The sequence below is a fragment of the Oenanthe melanoleuca genome, chromosome 5, assembly GCF_029582105.1.
Source record: "Oenanthe melanoleuca isolate GR-GAL-2019-014 chromosome 5, OMel1.0, whole genome shotgun sequence".
NCBI classification, from domain to species: Eukaryota; Metazoa; Chordata; class Aves; order Passeriformes; family Muscicapidae; genus Oenanthe; species Oenanthe melanoleuca.
The window spans coordinates 5,137,634-5,157,743 of NC_079339.1; the positions used below are offsets into that span (position 1 = coordinate 5,137,634).

The window sequence follows — 20,110 nt, forward strand, 5'->3', positions numbered from 1 at the left end:
TTTCAAATTATGTCAGCGTTTGTTTCTTGCTCTTTAAAACATTTTAAAGTATCATGCTGACTCACAGAGCCCACAGGCCATCATGATAAAAAGGAATCCCACATTTGTTAATAACACCAGAGTCAGAAAACATCCTATATCCCATCAAACCAAAACAATGATAAAAAAGCAAACTTTCCAGTTTTCTCCACCAATCTCAACTTTTCAATTTTGTCTATTATCCTTGTGATTTACTTCAATTTATCTTTTAAGTCATCTCTAGGAATAAATTCAAAATCACATTCATTTTTATCAACTAGAAAAAATTGTTTTTAGAAGGATGGCATTCTTAAAACTGGAAAATTCTCGGGTGAGGGATGTTTGGGTATACTGTTGTAGAAGACACCACACAAATTCATGCAAGGAAGCATGAATACTTCTTACTGCTTACCACTTGATGTTCAGGGATGAGTAAAGTAGTCTCAGTGCTGTTTAGGCCCTGCCAGTGGCATCACGGGAAAAACACAATGTTATTAGCAATGATGCAAAGGCTAATTCAGAATTAAAATTAAAGGCTAATTCAGAAGAAACAATGTAGTTCCTGGTTTAAGCTGCTGAAAAGCTCTTCTGAGTGACAGGTGGATTTTCAGTTGAGATAGTCAGAGTTTACTTCCTCAGAGGAGCTTGATCTCTAGCTTCTACTACCAACTTCTACATGGTCTATACCAACTTTTAAGCATTAGTAATTACAATTTTTGATAAGAGTTAAACAGTATGCATTTTTTATAAGAGTTAAACAATTCCATTAGAAAAAATACAGTCTAAACAAGTTGGTAGAGATTGCCATTTATAAACTGGTAAAGAACAACTGTTTATAGCATTATTCATTTTGATACCCAAGAGAGAAAATGTACACAGCATAGATGACTGTGCATTTGGAAAAAACGTGCTGCCCCTTATCTGGCTATTTTTTAACTACAAACTGAAATTATACAGTGTACACTGAATGAAAACAAATGTAATGAGACAAATCCTTAATCTCACAGTGTAGACAAGGTAAATTGGCACCAGTAATTGCAGTTACATTTAATGAGACTAGTGAGGGCTTCCCAGTTTCCAGCTCTGATCCACACCCAGTGAGGTCCTACCCTGATGTTAGCTGCACAAGATCTGGGTGCTCACTGTTTTCCTCTTTGCTGGTGTGGAGGCTGCTGCAACATCCTCAGGCCAGACTCCACACAGGTATGACAGGAACACAAAGAGCAGAGGCTGCTGCAGAGCACAGCCATCCTACACACAAGGCCATCAGCTCCCTGGGGTCCAGGCCCACCACTGTGGCTCTGCAGCAGTGCTGGGTTTTGAGATCAGGTGCTGCTATTGGAATGAATAATGTTCCTCAGTATCTAATTAGTCAAAAACTTATCACACTTCTGTTTTGTCTTGCTTTTGTGTGCTTTGAAAACAAACCACAGACAGATTTAAACAGCGCAACCAATCAGTGCAAGTCCATTATAAAAAAAGCAATAGTTCTCTGTGGAATTAATTTAACTTTCAATAGAAGCAGAATACTAACAGCATTTTATTATTATAGTATCATTTACTGGTTTAAAGTAGTAAAATTTCAGAAAGTTTATTACCCCAAATCCAATTTTCATAAAGTCCTATTTATTATTTTTTAAATAATTTTTCACTTTTATTACAATTCTTCTCAAGAGAAATCACTGGGGTCCCTTCCTGTCGTGGTTACACATCAGGTAATACATACACACATCTCTACATTCTTTTTTAATGATGCCACGTCTTGGTATTTGCTTATCTAAGTAAATAAGAAATGTCCTTTTCAGAACACAATAAAATAAACAAAAAGATCGATCTGGTTTTTGGCAAGGAATCCCCATGAGAAACAATGCAAATATAAATAGCTGCACTGTGCTCTTACCATAAGATAGTCTGAAGTAGGTTGAGAGGTCTAATCCTCCTGTCACTGATACTACTGGAAAAATTTGCACTTTTAGTAGAGAACTGAGGGCTGAGACACTTAAATGGAAAGTTTTTCTCAAATTATACACCATAAATACTTGCCATGGAAAGTACTGTACAAACTGAACACCGATAAAAGCACGGTCTAACTTTTTTCAATGTTGCCCTGCAGCTCCTGACCTCTCCATTGCGGACATTCTCCCCCATCCATGCTGCTACCCTTCCATCTGCTTTTATCCAGCCTCTCCATCCCATACTCCTCCCACCCACTGCTCACCACCTCCTCCATTGTTAGATGCAAATACAGGTTTTAGCCACCCACTGGTCCTCACTGCCCACATTGCTTCACTCAGAGACAAAATTTTATTACATTTAGTGAAACACAAAGCTGTGAAGTGATGACGCACAGCTAGCAGAGGCCTTTGTACATTCCCATGCATTCTGTTAAATGCTTTCCTGTTAGTCATGGGATCTTACCCTGCTCAGTATAACTATCAGAAATTAATTACATCAAGTCATTAGGATTAACTATTTTTAAACTGGTGCTCACACCTTCTCCTGCACATTTAAAGTACTCTGATAGAAACACACTTCTTTTTCATGATATGGCCAAAGTCTGTGTACAGCACAAAGGGGCTCCAGCATTGGTAACACATGACATGTAAAACAAGAATCAACTCAATCCAGCTTTGTTGAGATGAAAACCAAGAAGGCTGGCAGTGGTGGCAGCAGTGTTGGGCTGGTCCCTCTAACTCTGGAATCCAGCCTCTTTAGTTTTTAATGCACTCTGGATCTCCCAAAAATAGCCCTTGTGATTTTGTTAGACTCGGAAGAAGTTTTTTTGTACTTCTTTCTAGATTTCGAAATAAATTTTGTCCATGTTTGCAATATTAACAATGGTATTTTACGTTTCTCTACTTGAAGATCCACCCATCTGAACTGAACAATGAACAAGTATGAAAAGTAATGAACAACATGATGATGATCCTTCAGAAAAAAACTCCAACCAATTAATTTGAAACACCTGCAGTACCTGCTGCTCTGAAAAAAAGAAAATAACCTATGAATCAAGCCGTAATTGTGGTAAAATGCATTGCTTTAAAAAATTTCCCAATTTAATTCTGCTAACCTGGCTTAAATACAGACAGCTTGTTCACAGATTTTCTTATGATCAAGTTACACTGTGGAAAATCCTGATCAACAGGAACTTTTAGCATTTCATTGGTGTGAAATTAACAAAAAGGTCAAAATTTAATGTGCAACTCTGCAAAATCAATTCCTAACTCATTACAGATAGAATAGGGCATATTTCCTGAAGTCTTACTCAGACAATAGTACAGTCACCTGCCTTTTATGAGGTGGAGTCTACATGCAAGCCAAGCAAACATTTCAAATTACTTTGTGCTTCTTAATTGGAATAAAAAATAGTTCTCTACAGCTGGACTTCTACAGATCTTGGTAAACGGGTGATTCCATTTTGCACAAAAGCTGTACTATTTACATTACTATGTACATTTATCCCATCTAAATGGCCTGAACTCTATTAGAAAATGTAATACAAATTCAATTTTTTAACTTCCCCTCCAATCTTGAAAAAAATTGAGTGATCTTCTTTCTTCTTAGACACAGGAACTCTATTTTGTCAGCGTGTTTCATATCCAGTTACTCAGTAACCTGAACAACTATTACAACCCCTGAGCAGACACATCATTGTATATTTTTCTAGTGTGCTCTCTGCACAAATAGAAAGGACAGAGGAAAAAAACACATTCTCAGGTTTTATTTAATTTATTTTCCAATTTGCTTGAAAGGACTTCCAGAGGCATTTACGTATTTCTTGGAACAAGAACTCAATAAAGACTGATTCAGGTAGATTCTACACAGAGATTCACTTAAGTCAGCTGACCACCCCTAACAGAAGCAGCTGTCAGTGTATTACTGATTTAACAAGGCCATAATTTGAAGCAGTCCCCATCACAGTACTTATTTGAAAATATCCCCATTATATCCCTTTTCCTCCCCCTTCTCCAGTCTGGTGTTTGTGGAAAACATCTCTTTGCCTCCCTGCATGACAAAGCATCTAAAAATTACTAATGCTATAAGTCTTGGAATATGAAAAGCTGATGAAATCCAAGTCCAACATCTTATTTCTTTTGTTCCTGTCGCATATTAAAGAATAAGAAAATAGGGAGACTCAAGAAGAAGCAGTTAAAAAAAAAAAAAAAAAAAAAAAAACGGGAAAAAAACCAGGGTGAAATACACAGGAATGCAAAATCATGAAGGATCAAACGCACCGCTGATTGGTGCTACAATCTTTTTTGAGTCCTGGACTTCATCCAGCTTTTGTATATATGCTGGCAGGCTTCGCTACAGACTGTTCTTCACTTCTTGTTTTGCTTGCATCGTTCCTTATATCCAAATCACATATTCCTTTGCAGATTACAAAAGAAAGGAAAAAAACCCAACCTCCCACTGAATTATGGATGGGTAACATTTCTGCATATTTCTCCATAATAAGCCTAGATTTGTTTTTTCCCTCCTCTGTTGGTAAATCAACAATAAGGCCTTAGCCTTTTCTCTGTGATGCTGAACAAAAGTATGCTCTGCGGCATGTTTTGTTTCTTCTCCTCAAAAGAAAAGACAGCCTGAGCAAAATGAAGTAACCTGAATGTAAGTTCATTTAACTCTTTCCCAGTGGCTTTTTTAATTAATTCCATTTTTGTTTTAAAATTACTTGACTTAAATTGGTTTAGGAATTCTAAATGTTCATATTTTTTAACTGCAGAAACATTGTTAAGTGACAAGAAAATTACCAACCTATTATGGAGGTAAAATAATTTAATAGAGAAATGTGCTACCTGTCAAAACAAGAACAAAGCACATTGACTTGAGCTCAGAAAGGCCTTGGTGAAAGGAGGAGAAACCATGCTGGGATAGAAGATCCCTCCTGCTGAATTCCTACAGGAATTCATCAAGGATGTTAAAGCAGCCTAGGAAGGAACTGAGGGAAAAGAAATTCTTACAGTTTATACAGAAGATAACTGAAGCTGTGACAGCACATGAAGACAAAAGATTAGCACTGTATGAAAAAAAATCCCATAAATATTAGGGGCTATCTTACTATTGCAATTAATTAACCAAAAAACATTAAAATATAGACTTAAACTGAATTCTAGAACATGAATCATCAAAAACTAAGCCTGTAATGTCTGATAAGTTTGAAATTGGACAAGAAGATCAAGAATAACTCTAACTTTATGCCTGGCTAATGCACGGAAAGTGAAAATCAGATAAATGACAACGTATTAGGGTTCATTGGGAAGGAGAGGTCAAAGCACAGAAAAGTACTAACTTAAATGTAAGCAAACACCAGATAACTATGTGATCTGCAGAAACAAAGGCCAAAAAAGCTCAGAGGTAGCAATGAAAACAACAAAACGAAACCCCCAAGTTATCAACTACTTACTGATATTGCTTATATGACAACACTTTGTGATATTTAATAACAAAATAAAAGAAAAATACTTATGCTAGGAAACATTGAAGTAGAAAACAAGAGAAAAGGCTGCATGAAGTTACCAAGGAGAGATTTTTGAGAGGATAACCAGATATATTTTTCCCAGACATGAACATGCTGAAGATCAAAGCCTCCTCATTTCCCACCCTATCAGGAACCTTTCATCTTTCAAACAAGGTTCAAATCCTATTTTTCTACATATATGACACACGTTGCACTCTTTCTCCCATGCTTCCTGCCCTTTTATATGTCCCAAGTCATGAAGTGACTTCTTTCAAATTTTGGTGAAATGGGTCATCTCCATCCATTCAGAGACACTGGTAAGTAGCTCAGAATCAGCTTATCATGGTATGATGGCTATTGTTCAGTGAAGCATTTGATATGGCTTTTCACTGAAAATTTTCCTGGAGAAAAAGATGATTACAACTCCTACTACAGATTCAGAAGGGAACAAATAGGGTGAACATACGAACAAGTTTTAAAATTGAACTGGTAAATTTATGAAAACATTGGGATGATATGGCTGCATGTTCTAAAAAAGACAAAGAGCTGTATAATCTAGGAAGTCCTTCTGAGTTCTGTCTTTTTGTGATCATCTCCAGATTTGGTCCTCAGAAGATGCTGAGGACACTTTACTTTTAAGAAGCTCAGCAGAACGGCTGCAGATTTTCAACACTCAATTCAACAATTTCTGATCAGTGCTCATGGCCAGCATGAGACCCTATTTTGACGACAGCTGTTTCTTTTCCTATGTAAAACTATCTTTCTCTAAGCATGTAACAACAATAAACAACAAAACAATACAATAAAATAACAATGTAAAGATGACACATTTCCAATACTCATTTTGAACCAGTTACTCAGCTGAATACTGGCCACACACTGCTACCTCTTCAAGACACTGTGTACTGTACATATTAAGCAGTAAGGTACTGTGAAAAAATTTATAGCTGATGATGCTTTTCATGTTGCACATAATTAGGTACTCTAGTAACTCAAATCTTCATTTGCTTTCCAAGGAATATTGTGGCACTGACATAAGGTTCCTAGAGCAGTGGAACTCTTGATTTCCCAGCAAGCCAGCAATATGATACACAGCACAAAACAAAGTGTTTGGTTTGTGCAGAAACTGTATGTTTTTCCAATTGTCAAAACATTTAAAGATCATGTGATTCTCATTTCAAGACTGATACAGGAGAAACACCATTAAGCTCATACTGTTTCCTACCACTACTCACTACTTAGCACTAACATTGCTGAGTCTCTTCTGAGACTCATATTCATGGCTTTGCTCTTTCAAAACAATACAGGAAGAAGATTTTTACATGGATAAAAAGGAGGTATAAGACAATCTAAAAGAAACACTAGTTTTGTAAATTAGTTGTCTTTTTCACAACAACCATTCTTTTTCTAACCTACCAAGTGGTACATTAACTAACATCATTCGTACTGTACCTTACCTCAGAGCTGCTTGGGATTTCTGATCCTGCAGTTGAAATAGTTTCAGGTCCATTGCATTCTTCCCCTGCAGAAAATGGAAAAAGAGATTCATATAAATACATCCCTTTTTTAAAAATATTGTTGTATCTGAAAATGATGTGGACCTCAAAGGCATGGAGCTATGAACAAGTAAAGGATGGAAAATAATACTCATAACAGTCATAATACATAAAATCTTCAAGAATGGTTCTTCAGAGCGGAAGAAATGCAGCTAGACACAATATACTCAGTCTGTACTACCTTGGTGTAACCTTGCACTCACAGAAACGTATTTTTAACTATGACAGAAAAAAAATCTGGTGTCATCACTTAGCTCTCTTGTCTCATATATCTGTGAGGTCTAAGAGGGTTTCATACTCAGAGCTTTGCTGCCTATGTTATAGAAGTTCAATTAACTCTGGAAGTGTTTGCTAGAAATCGAACTGGTTTTTTGCTAAGGAGTTAGTGATGCATAATCTCAAGATTACAAATGCCCATGTAATGCAGATATGACAACAGAATCAAGAATAGTAATATGAACTTAATTACTTAGTTTCTTGATCAAAAAGCAAGCAAATAAACAAACCCTAAAAAACCCAACTCCAAAACAACGATAAACTAAACAAAAAAACATGCCTTCATTTTAACAACAGTAGTGAACTCCAACATGACTTTCTCACAAATAGTCATTTCACCAAAGACACTGTTACTAAATGTTAATGCTAAAGGGAAAATCCTATTTAGTACATTCATAATCTTAAATTGGATTGAGGCAGTGGCTGGGTTTGTGCCTCTGAATTTACAGTTTCACCAGTTTCCTCTGGAGAACAACTCGAATCTCCTAAGCTAGGCTCCTGCTTCAAGAAGGTTTTTGTAAACAACCATCTCTCTGCAGATTAGGCAGATCAGTCTCTTCAATCAGGCACCTAAATCACCAGCAATGGAAAAGAATAAGCGGTTTTGAAAACACATTATCAAAATCTATATCATGCACCTAAAAATGGTGTCTCTTTATTTCAAAAAACAGGATTCATCTGACTTCTTTCTCCATTAACAAAGCATTGCTGAGTATAGCTTAGACTGGACAGACTTACACTGGGCCACTGTCAAGACAACCAAAGTTGGACTATTTCTGCCAATAAAACAAGCTTACTTTTCTTTTCGTAATCTGCAAATATTTGTTGTCAAAATGTTGTCAAAAAAAAAAAATCCACATAGGATATAAAGTGGATCTTCAAAAATATATAAGTACAGCTTGAGAGCATTTTGTTTCCTACAATTTTTTTTTCTCTAAGTTCACTTACAGAAAATCTGCAATTTATAACTATACATATATGATGAGAAACCAAGTAATGGTATGTAAAACACAACAAAAAAGTTTCTGAATGGCAAGACATTTAACACTGTTACACGTTATTCTACTAAAGCAAACTACACCTGGGAAATCTGTATTATTAGATATAATCTGAACACCAAAATAAAGAATGGGAGCATCCCTACCACGCTGTGCTACCTGTGCTGCCTAAAGCCCCAGGAGGCAGGTGGCTGCTGCAGACTTGGCCAAAGGTAGCAGGCCAGGGCCCAAGAGCAGAAAGCTCAAACAGTTTGTCACACAACTCTCCCGTTCCAGGCCAGGAACAGTGTGGCACCTTGTCCTTGCAGCAGGAACATTCTATTTTCTCTACTGCTGCGGGAACTTGAACTGATTCAATGGCCTATAACTGCGTTTGTGTGGGGTTTTTTCTGGATTTTATCCTCTCTGTAATTGCAAAAGTCTAACCTTGGAACAAACATAATTCAGAGTTCCACATTTTAAATGCTTTCCCAGTATCATAGCTGATTACTTATGCAACTTGTGGAAAGAAATCCTCTTGATATCTCTGTTCCACTGGAATAAACCTGAATAACTCTAGAGCAGCACACAGTAAAGAGAATGCAAAACATATATTAACTGAAAAGTACAACATACTCAGTATGTTCCTCGTAAAACATGTCATCAGATTCCTGAACATAAGGAGCACAAGCTAGGTACACCCAAATCATGTATGAAGGTGCAAAGAGGCCCCATCCCAGAAATGCACCAAGCATCATGAATGTAAATACACAATTAGATCTTAACCAGGAGAGCTGCCAACAGATAGCCAACAATTGACTTGCAAATCCATTGCAAAAGACCTGACTCATATGTGATACCAATGACTCACATTAACTGAAGTCTGATTTCCAAAAGGTCCCAGCAGAAAGAAAAAAAGGAAAAGACAGAGCAAACAGACAGAAGGGAGGAAGGTAAAACATGGGTTAGTACAGTACCTTCTGAGTGTGATGGCTTGAACTTGGTGAGAATTGCAATGTCATCTTTAAAAGGAAAAAAACACTTCAGTAAGAACCAGAAGTATAATTCACTTTAACATGAACCCATTTCATAATTCTCCTCTATCCTTTACAATATAGCTGCTATATAAAGCAAAAGAATAAGCCCTGGATACCAGAGACTGTGACCTAAACAGAAAGCATGGCGCAGGCTCCTCTTGGAACACCAACATTCATCTTTTTGTCCAGGCACCTTATTCAGCAACACAAACAAGGATGCCACTTTTCCTTATTAGCAGCAGGGAGGACCATAACAGTTTCTACTAGCCAAGAAAACGCTTTAAAAATTCTTCATTTAATTACTGCTTTTTATCTAAAGATGGAGTAAAACAATAATATTCTGATAAAATTCTGTATTCAACGGTATGTCCTTGTTCTCCAATACTACGTGCTTTTATGTATATAAACAGATCTAGAAATACCTGCATGCCAAGAACAATAAATAAGGACACTTACTAAATTAAGTGGCCCTTTATCATAAAATTTGTTTGTATAAATTGCAGAAACTCTTTGAAATGTTTTTTGTTCAAAATTAACTGCAGTACAACTCTATGACTATTAAAGCTCATTAAATTATTTCAGAAATGTATCATTTTATTATTTGTTCAAATCGTTGGCCTTCATGGGAGTGCACATAAGAAATGCCTCTTTCCCAATGTAACTGATGTTTTCAACAGCCTTACAATTCTTCACACAGCTATTTGGAACTCCTTAAACACATGTGCCTTGGCAGTGTGCATGTTACTGTAAATAAGCAAGCTTTGTATGGCCTATAATTCTGCAGTATAAGACAACAAATGCTGTCCCAAACTACACCCAACCACACGGCAACCTACTTAGAAACTTTTGGTATGCCACCCCTACGAATTACAGGCCATTTCTACTTCAATTACAGACCTGAATGACGAGAACAACAGTAGCCCACAGCACAAATTAACATTCAATACTGAAGACTGAAGAATATAATCAAGATTGATTTAATCTCTTAAAATATAAGTAGTTCACTCACAAAAAAAGGTACTTTCATTATTGCAATCTTAAGATTTCTGTAACAAGCATAAAAATGGCTTCTTGTGTAATTAAACAAATCAGAAATTCTACAACAGTTCAAATTGTTCTGGAATCATTTTGTTTTTCTTTGTGGCAAAACTGATGAGTTAGGAAAATGTAAAAGTATGTGTTCAGTGCTGCTGCAAAAAAGTAACAATGGCATTGTAAATCAAGGCCTCCCATTGACCCCGTTTTCTGATAACAGCTCCAGCAATCCAAGCGGCATCAAAAAAGGAACTGCACATTCTCCAGAAGAAATGCAATTTATCACAGGTCATGCTGTGGCCATAGAAGTGTTGCCTTGACTAGGCAGTAAAAGCCCAGGACAGACCTAACCACACGACTTCTCACTCAACTATTGGCGCATTTTGAAGAATGGTTTCAGCTTTGAAGAATGGTTTCAGCTTCCAGCACTCTCCTAGATGGAGAAAAAGTACACTCTGAAGGACACTGGAGTCTGGTCTTCAAAACAGTATGGAGAAGTCTGCTTTGCTAGGGAGAGAAGGGATTTTAGCCATACAGATGTGGTTGGACTGTGCTACTCATCTTTGAAAGCCAATGAAAAAATCCTTGGCTTTTTTAATTACTAACACAGTTATAGCCATGGATGCTCTAGCCCCTTTAACTGTATCCAATCTGCAATTTCCCTGGAAGATGACAACCCTTTTACTTCAGCACCCTCAGTAAATCCAAGTCTGCTGGGAGATAGCAAAGAAAAAAGCTTGGCTGATGATGCTGCACCTGAGGTACAACTGGGCATGGTGCAGCTGGTGTGCAGATGCTGCAGGCTGGCACAGTTCAGAGCAACTCTGCATCCGAAAACAGAGTAAGAGAAGGCTTTTAAGTTTTCTTTTTTACCAACTTCTGTAACTCTGATTCATCTGCACCAAGTACAAATTGACATTGTTTATACCACTAAAAACGTTTACATATCAGATGCTTCCAGAATCAGGTGGCAGATAAGAGACATTTTTAGGGATCAAAATTTGTTTTGCTACTAAGACTACAAAGTCATCTGCATTTGCACATCTAAGACCCCTGATAGAGCTATTACAATGGAAAAGCCACAGAAGGATTCTCACGCGGGTGTTTATAAACTGCATTGTTTAGCAGCAGTAAGACAGTATCACTACTGATTCTGCTATTTCAGTAGTGTCTCCAAAATATTGCTTTCAATTATTTCCACAATTTTCTTAGGCACAAGGATGCTATTAAGCACCCTTTTCAGACAACAAAACCAAGCAAGGAGCTTGCAGGCCATTGACACTGTTCTACGTATATCTGACACATTGGCATATTGGTTAATACACATGCCTATCCCTCGAGCAAAATTTTGATGGTCCAGGTAAAATGAAAACAAACCAACAAAAATCCTAACAAATCCTGAAACTTACACTGCAGTTGTTATGAAGCAGCTACTTTGTACTGTGAAGTAAATTCCCAATATTCTTTAACATTCTATGAAAGAAAATGTTATTCCTAGATGTCTTGGAGTTACCATCTTAATAAACCCCCTGACATTATTCAATCACCCAGCCTGGCCAATAGGAAAGAGAAATCCACTCCCTCCAAGTAAGCATCATAATGACTATTGCAAGTGCTTCCATATCTAAGGAAAGTAGCTTTACAATGACTTATCAACCAAACTTATGCACATACTGATCATATCCTCCAGAGCTGGATGGAGTTGCCATTGGGAAATACAGACCCACCTAGTTGACTTGCGAGAAAGCAAAACAAGGATATTAGTCCAGCTGGCATTGTCTGAAGAACTGTGCTGCTGAGCCAAAGGTTCAATCTTAAGATGACGTCTGAAGAGTTGATTCATGCACACACAAAGAGATGCTTCTAAAAATTTAAAACTATTTAACAGTGAAAACATTCTCAGTGAATCCAAGCAAATCTACTGGAAATATTTTAAAAGATTTTACTAGTCCCTTAAAAGGAAGAAGACTGCATTTAAGTATAGGGTGTTCACTGACATATTATTTTTCTTCATGTGTTTTATTATTAAAGAAGTACTTCCAGAGAACAGGTATTTATCAACACATCAGAAAAATAACTCTTTTACATAGGCATAAATATTTGGAAATCTGTTCCTAACAGTAAGAAAATATCATTTAGCATTTGGAAAAGACTAGTCCAAGTCCAAATCTCTAGTATAGTAACTGGGTATTTTAAATCAGAACGGGATGCTTACCATCAGCAGCCTCCCTTTTGAAGAACCACAAAACCACCTCTCCTTTTGATTAAAAGCCACCAGGGTAGCAAAAAAGGGAATATATTAAATAAAAAGAGAAGCTGTGCAAATCTGTTTTTAGCAAAAAAAACACCATAAGCATAGTGTTGTAACACAGAACTTGAATAGCATTTTAAAGCAATTCAAGCAACAGCAATCACTGTATTTTATGTACCAGCACAGGCAAGACTCAAAGTATGCTGTGAGCATTCAGACCTTGAAGGTATCATTGCTCTGCAGAACGAAACACAAACTGATTAACAGGGTCAAATGCAATCAAAAAAGAAAGCCCAGACTAGGAACAGCTGGATAAAGCCAGGTATTTTTAAACTGTACAGCATTTACATGCATGCAAGTAAGAGGAACTAGAATGACAAATCTCAGCAGAACAGGGTGGTAGGAACACCAGACTGCAGGAGTTCTGACAACTCATGAAGCACTAGTGCTATGCTTGTTTGCCCTTAAGAGAATTCATATATTCGGGGCCGGATTATATCAGCACTATCTGACTGCAGAGGCAGGCAAACAACTCCAGCAATGACCTTGCACATACATGAAAGTGCCAGGTGCTCTCGCCCCTCCTCCAAGGTGAGATGTACAAAGAGGAACTGCAGGAATGTTTTTCATCACAGCCCAATGGAACCATGAGCACTTCAAAATGTGTGAGGCACAGACTTGCTTTCCTAGTGTGCCCAGAGATACACGGAACACCTCACAGCATCATTCATTAATGAACTTCTCCAACTTCCAATGAAATCACTAATGCAAACCCTTAGGCAACAGAGTTTCCAATTTCTTCCAGGTTTGCAATACACAAGTGTCCAAAAGTAGTGGAGGGCCTAATGTACTATTTATTCTGTGCACACACATTACATTGCTACCCTTGTATGAGAGATCTTCTATAGATACCTGAACTAAGAAACTAGTGATGAAAATATAGCAATTTTTTTTTAATCACCTCAAATTTACTGTCCTCTGGTGGTATTCCTCAGTTTCATGTTATCCAGACATTTAATTTCAGATGGCCAATTTAATCTGCAAATTTTTCTTCCTTCTGATTCTTTATGCTCTACCTCACTCAATACTTTTTTGGTTATGCTTCCAATGAAATGCATCACTGGAAATTTTGCTACTGTATTCATCAAGTATTTAATTTTCTCAACATAAAAACATGCCAGCACAGGAAGACATTTTATAAACAAATTCAAGAGTTGCAAGATTTACAAGACTTGCAAGAATTAATGATTTTGTCCAAATTACTTTAAAAATGATGGAACAACTTTGGAATTCCTATACTGATCCCAAATAGAAACTGTTCCTATCAATCAAGAAAATGATCAGGGCAATGGGCCATGGCTTCCATTACCTAAACTTTTTTATGTAAGCACCAGTCAATTAAAAGAACTGAAGTAGGCAAAGTGGTTTGAAGAATCAAGTGGTCTGAAAACCACATCTGCTAGCCATTACTGGTTGGCATGGTATATTTCTAGCACACTATAAATTGTGCAAATATAGACTTTCTGTTTTCCTACCCAACAGTTAAGACAACTCCTTTGATTACCAAACCAGAGGGCCCTTTCTAATTTACAGATAATACAGAAAATGAAAGGACAACCAGCTGCATCGTAAGTCCTACCCACACAGTTTGCTGGGGTTTCTGCTATCTTGCCAAAGGCCTCAAATTTCATATTTACACATGTGAGCTTAGTAAAGAAGATGAGAATCCCTTGGGATTTCCTGTTAGAAGACTGCCCTTCATGCAAAGATATACTCACTTCCTAAAAAAAATGTGTTGGGAACTTCGCCACATGTACTGGTCCTTACTGGGTGAACAAAGGCATGAACACCACAGCTTCAACAGCTTTAGGTTTCAATGAAAAACTTACACTTATATAGTAAAATCCAAGTAGACAAATCCCAATAGACTCAGCACCTCCCCCACACAGTGTTTAATATAACATAAAATGTTATAGTTGTTACAACAAAATACACAATATTACACAATGTGTAACTACACACACAATGCAGAATCTATAAATAATTCCTGAAATGTTATTCAGCATTAGCACATATAACTGTAAACAAGTAACTGTATAACTGTAAATCCTTGAATAACTATGTTATAATTGCAAGAACTATCCCTAGCAATACAACACAAGAACCTTCCTTCCGCCTTCTGCATTTATACACATATGCACGTGGAAAGTTATCACCAAATACAATAAAATTACTCCTAGATAAGAAAATACAACCTGGTAATTACACTGCTTTTTGGTTCAACCCCCAGATCACAATAAAAACTAGTGCAAAAGTTCACCGCATTATTACCTTGCTTCTTAACATCTGATCATGTTTTTACATTACCTATACCTTCTTGACGACATGTTTAGGTTAGATGACTATTTGTCTCCTCCATGCGCATATGCAAGTCATTGGTTTAAAGATACTAAATATGAAGACAGTGGTACTTGGTTGCTTGGTGGTTTTGTTTGCTCGATTGTTTGGGTTTTTTTTTACAAATTATACTGCAACAGTTCTCAAGCATGATTAAAAGGACATTTTCATCAGTGCCCTTTTATCTTATCCTAGTATTTCATTGTATCACAGTAATTATTAAGTCTTTTTACACAAAGGTTAAAGTGCACTTTCATTTTATAATACAGTTATCTGTTTATTTCTATAGGGAGCACCTCAGAACAGCACAGTACACCAGGCAATGCCTTAGCAACAAACTGATGGAGAGGAGTCACGGAGTGTTACACCAGAAGAGATGCTGATGGTTTTCATGTTTCTTTGACATTCACAATCCAGAACCTCTGCACCTCAGCTGAGCCAAACCTTTCCCCCAGGAATTGTTGTGAGGGAGAGACAGCTGCAGAGCATTTTCATTCATATTGTGAGTGAGAGGGTGAAATTGTAGGCCCCTTCTTACAAAGAGACTAAAATGCTTTCACCTGTGATGGCAGGACCATCACCCAGTTCTGCACCTGAAGGACCTGAGAGGTCTTTTTCAACCTTAATGATTCTGTGAATCCAGCTGTATTTCCCAGCTTCCCAAAATATGGCCTAAATATCCCACGTAATTGCTACTGGATTTAAATGGCATGCAGGAGACTTAAGCCTTTCTTTGCTACTCACTGACTTGCACACAGTGAATTTAATCTCATATAAAGGGTTCTCATCTAAAATGAAAATGCTGTCCAAGAGCAATTTATTTTTTAAACCAACACAATCTTTGGAGAAAAATCCATATTTAACAGCTTCAGCGGAATGGGCTTGATGTTTACATTTTTCACATTAAAAGCACCCCAAATATACAGTGATATGATACAAGTTGTTGGGATGAGTTCCCAAAAGCAGCACCCCTACAAACAGGAGTTTTCACCTACAAAGAGGTTTAACTTCCAATAACCAGCCTGTATTTATGCTGTGTCCCTGCAGTAATGCATGGCAGCCAGTAAAGAAATTCCACTCAGAAACCAGATGTTGGTTGGGCTAAGACAATATTTTCTCCCTTGCCTTTTGTATTATGAAGTATGTCTAAATTTCACGGACCTTTATTTCATTACCTAGGAATAAACTTTTGAACAGCTTTCCTCTTAACAAACCCTTTGGTTTAGCCTGTGGGAACATGATATCCCATTCAATGTTTCCACAAATAGATCAGAAATTACAACATACACTGCGACAGTAATTAGAGGCAGATGTAGTTTTGAACAGAGGCCTTTATTTTACATTACTGATATGAATTCTGATCAAATAAGTGCAGTATCATTTTATTAAATGACAGCAGGATTCAGTCCTGAATGCTGAGGTACTGCAAGATGGCAACACATTGGCAGAAACACTGTTTGCGAGTCACACCATTGGCTTTCCCTGATGCTTTTCCACCTTTCTCAGAGGGAAACAAGCAAGATGGCAACCAACCTAAGTAAGCATTTGAATTTAGATCACTTAGACCGTTTTGAGCACAAACCAGGCTCCCAGAAGTCCTGGAAGAGGAGCCATGTGTATAAAGGCAGATTACTTCAAATCATGGCATGGAGCCAACTGCAAGCTTCCAGAAAACTGGCAGGCTCAGGATATATCCCACAACACAGCTACCGCAGCATTAATATGCTTGGGACAAAAAAAGTTAATGGAAGTGAATGAATACATAAATAATCCTAGCAACATATTGCAGTCCTCTTTCTCTGACATTTACATTCTGATTTTGCAAGTTCAGTTTTCTTAGACTTAAGTATTTCAGGTGATACACACCTTCCAAGAGAAAGTAGTATCACACACACAAAAACGGAATTTTTTACCTCACATAGATATAATTCAGCAGGAAACCAGGAAGCTTCCTTCAAGGTAGAAGTTTTGGCACACAGGCTCTAAGCAGGCAAGTTAAATTTTCTGCTGCTGGTATACAGTTTTGCCTCCCCATAACCTGTTCCCAAGCATTCAAGTTTAATGAAAAGCAGTAGTAAACCACAATTCAATACTCACATACTATCCAAATAAAAACATGTCTTTAAAGAAAATAAGTAGCCTGCCTGTACACATTAGACATCCAGAACCTTAAGAGGCTTTTCCTTAAAACCACAAGGATCTGTAAGAAGTCTATAGATCTGTTTATTACTAAGATAGTCTATAGAAGTATTTAGATCTATAAGAAGTCCTGCTGGCAGGAAAAGAAAAGTTAACTTTTCTAAACAATAATTTAAGGAAGTTTTTGAGGTTTTTTTTAACCTTGAGAGACTTTCAGGCAACAAATTAACATAAAGTTTAAAAAGCCTACTTACTTCATCCCATATTCAATTTGTTTCTGTTTTAGAAAAGTGGTTAATTAACAAAATTTAACTGAATTAGAACACGATTTTCTATGGAGAGTTATGTGCTACCATATGGCAAATCCTTCTTAACATCCTTGGACACTGAAACCCCTCAAATCTCCTTATATTCACTATTTATCACTATAAAAACCCCAGAAGGCTCATGGGAAAACTGAATACTGTGGAATGAAGTTTACAAATCTGACTTCATAGAACCATTCCCTAAATAGGAATATTTTGTGCGTTCTGTAAATATTTTTTAGTCTCAAGGTACTTCAGAAGAACAACCCATGGAGAGACCAGCTCAGTCCTAGCATTTTTCATTGCTCCCAGGCAGTGAAATGAGTGATGACTCAGGTCTCTCACATCCCCTTTGGAACAGGATTACTGGCCAAGAGGCTGTAATATCCATCTGGTCGGGTTCCTAAGAAGCCTGCCAGCTCCTCCAGACCGTCCCAGAGAGGGCAAACCTCCATCTGACACTTGCAGTGGATGACTGCAATCCCACAACTGGACACCCCTCCTTGCTGTCACTATAAAAAGCTTCTTTTGGATAATATCACAGTCAATATTGCCATCGTACCTCTCTGAAACAAGACTGCCAAATATTTTGAAAATCATGATTTGCCATTAATGCTCGAGCAGTTTAAAATGGCCCTATATATGTTTTTCTAAGAGACAGTGTAGTCAAGCTGTGAAGGAGAACAGAAAACCCGAGAAGCCAACACAAGGACTTAGTGAGTGGTTGTTTCCTGCTTTAGACTTTCACTTCCAGGACTGATGGCAAAGCATTATTCCCAAAAAAGAATGTTTTTTTGGTCAGCATTTTTCTTTTTTAAAAAAAAAAAAAAATTTACACAGTCTCATTCTAAAAATATAAACACGAGCTCTTACATTCAACTGTTGATTCACGTTGCCAGGTGAGCTGCTGATAAACACACACTTGCGTCATGTTATTTTACAAAACCCTAATATGACCACATTTATTATAAGTAATGACATACCATACTGACATGAAGTGGAAACTGCAACATGGCTATAGTAAAAAAGCAAGGCCCTGACACAAATCCCCTGGCTGCACATCCCCTGGCGAAGGGTCTATGCGAAGCTGAGGGCTGCAGGCACATCTGGGATGGGGTGAGGGGGAAGGCTCACACATTCTGAAGTGAGGTGACCCGGTTTGCCCCGAGCCTCCATGTAAGGGCAACCTCAGCGCCCTCAGCCCAGGAGCCAGCGCCCCATCCCAGCTGGTGCTTCGGGGGAGGTTTGCTCAAAGTTTGCTGTCCGGCAGAGGCGCCTTTGTATCTGCTCTGTCTTTTAAGATAAAAATCTAGCGGATTCTCTGGTTCTTGTTCTCGGCAGGATGCTGACATGAGAACCTTCATGTTAATGGTTTATTTGGGGATTATAAAGACTTAATCGTGGTTGGATCATGCTCATAGAAAAGTGTTTTTTGTTCTTCTCAAGTGGAAGCCGAAGAATTAAAATCTCGATGCAGAAGGGGTCAGGACTCAACCCGAGATCTGCCCCATCTCAGAGACGCCGGCCTGCAGACCCTGGGGAGGAATTAGAGCCCCCCAGACCTCCCACACTACGCTCACCTCCGCTGCCCCCCACCCGCGCCGCTTCCACGGGGCCCGGAGTCAGCGCTGGGCAGGAAGCCGTCCCCCAGGGGGCAAGGGCAGAACAGAGCCACGATCCCCCCTCCCCGCCCTCTCCTACCGTCCGCCGACAGAGCCATCTCGATGAGGGTCTCATTTGCTTTCTTCCCCAAGCGGTTCATGGTGGCCGCCTTTCCGCTGCTGCTGGGGAGCGGCTGAGCAGCGGAGCGGTGACTCAGGGCTGCGCGGCCGACTCATGCATGCGCACTGCCCGCGGAGGCGGAGCCGCCCGCTCCGGGGGAGCCGCGCCCCGGGGGAAGGGCGGCGGATCCGGGGGGATCCTGGGCTCTACGGGACAGGCCCAAAGCTCCCGGGGGAAGGGCGGCGGATCCGGGGGGATCCTGGCCCATACGGGACAGCCCCGAGAGCCCCCGGGGGCATCCTGGCCTCTACGGGACAGCCCCCAAACCCTCCGGGGGAAGGGCGGCAGAACCGGGGGGTCCGGGCCTCTACGGGACAGCCCCGAGAACCCCCGGGGGAAGGGCGGCAGATCCGGGGGGATCCTGGGCTCTACGGGACAGGCCCAAAGCTCCCGGGGGAAGGGCGGCAGATCCGGGGGGATCCTGGCCTCTACGGGACAGCCCCCAATATTAGGCAGTATGCCTGAGAACAGGTCCATGATATGTTTGACACGGGCTCAGCTGTTCCGGCTGTGTCCCCTCCCAAGCTGCTTGTGCACCCACGGGAGCAGAACGGACCTGGACGCTGCGCAAGCACTGCTTGCTCAGCGATATGTAAAACAGCTCTCTGTTATCAACGCTGTTCTTATCACAAACCAAAAACTTAGACCCATAAAAGCTGCTGTGAAGAAATTTAACTCTTAACTCGTGAGGCTCCGTTCACAGCTGCTGTCCCTGCTCCTGGAGCTGCTACCATTGCCATCTCTAACAACCCTAGCTTCTTACCACTTTATTAATCTTCTACTATCTGGGTAACCATTTTTTGCACCAAACTGACAGGCAATTTTGTTACTTAGGCAACTGTAACACAACAGTGCTTTCATGACCAATAAGAATTC

The 20,110-nt window shown here is 39.0% G+C and overlaps 1 protein-coding gene across 7 annotated transcripts in view; it reads right to left on the reverse strand.

Moving 5' to 3' along the window:
- Positions 1–19,782, reverse strand: part of ANO5 (anoctamin 5) — a 58,651-nt gene extending 38,869 nt beyond the window's left edge. Inside the window, exons 1-4 of one of the 7 annotated variants that reach the window (XM_056491954.1) lie at positions 19,154–19,307; positions 9,266–9,310; positions 6,937–7,001; positions 431–478 (exon numbers count right to left, since the gene is read on the reverse strand). In XM_056491954.1, the coding sequence (XP_056347929.1) occupies positions 431–478; positions 6,937–7,001; positions 9,266–9,310; positions 19,154–19,214 (219 nt within the window). In that variant the 5' untranslated portion in view covers positions 19,215–19,307. Of the gene's footprint in view, positions 1–430; positions 479–6,936; positions 7,002–9,265; positions 9,311–19,153; positions 19,308–19,695 lie in introns of those variants that run through there. The other 6 variants (XM_056491953.1, XM_056491958.1, XM_056491956.1 and 3 more) reach the window with 6 other exon arrangements.
- Between the last annotated feature and the right edge of the window lie 328 nt (positions 19,783–20,110).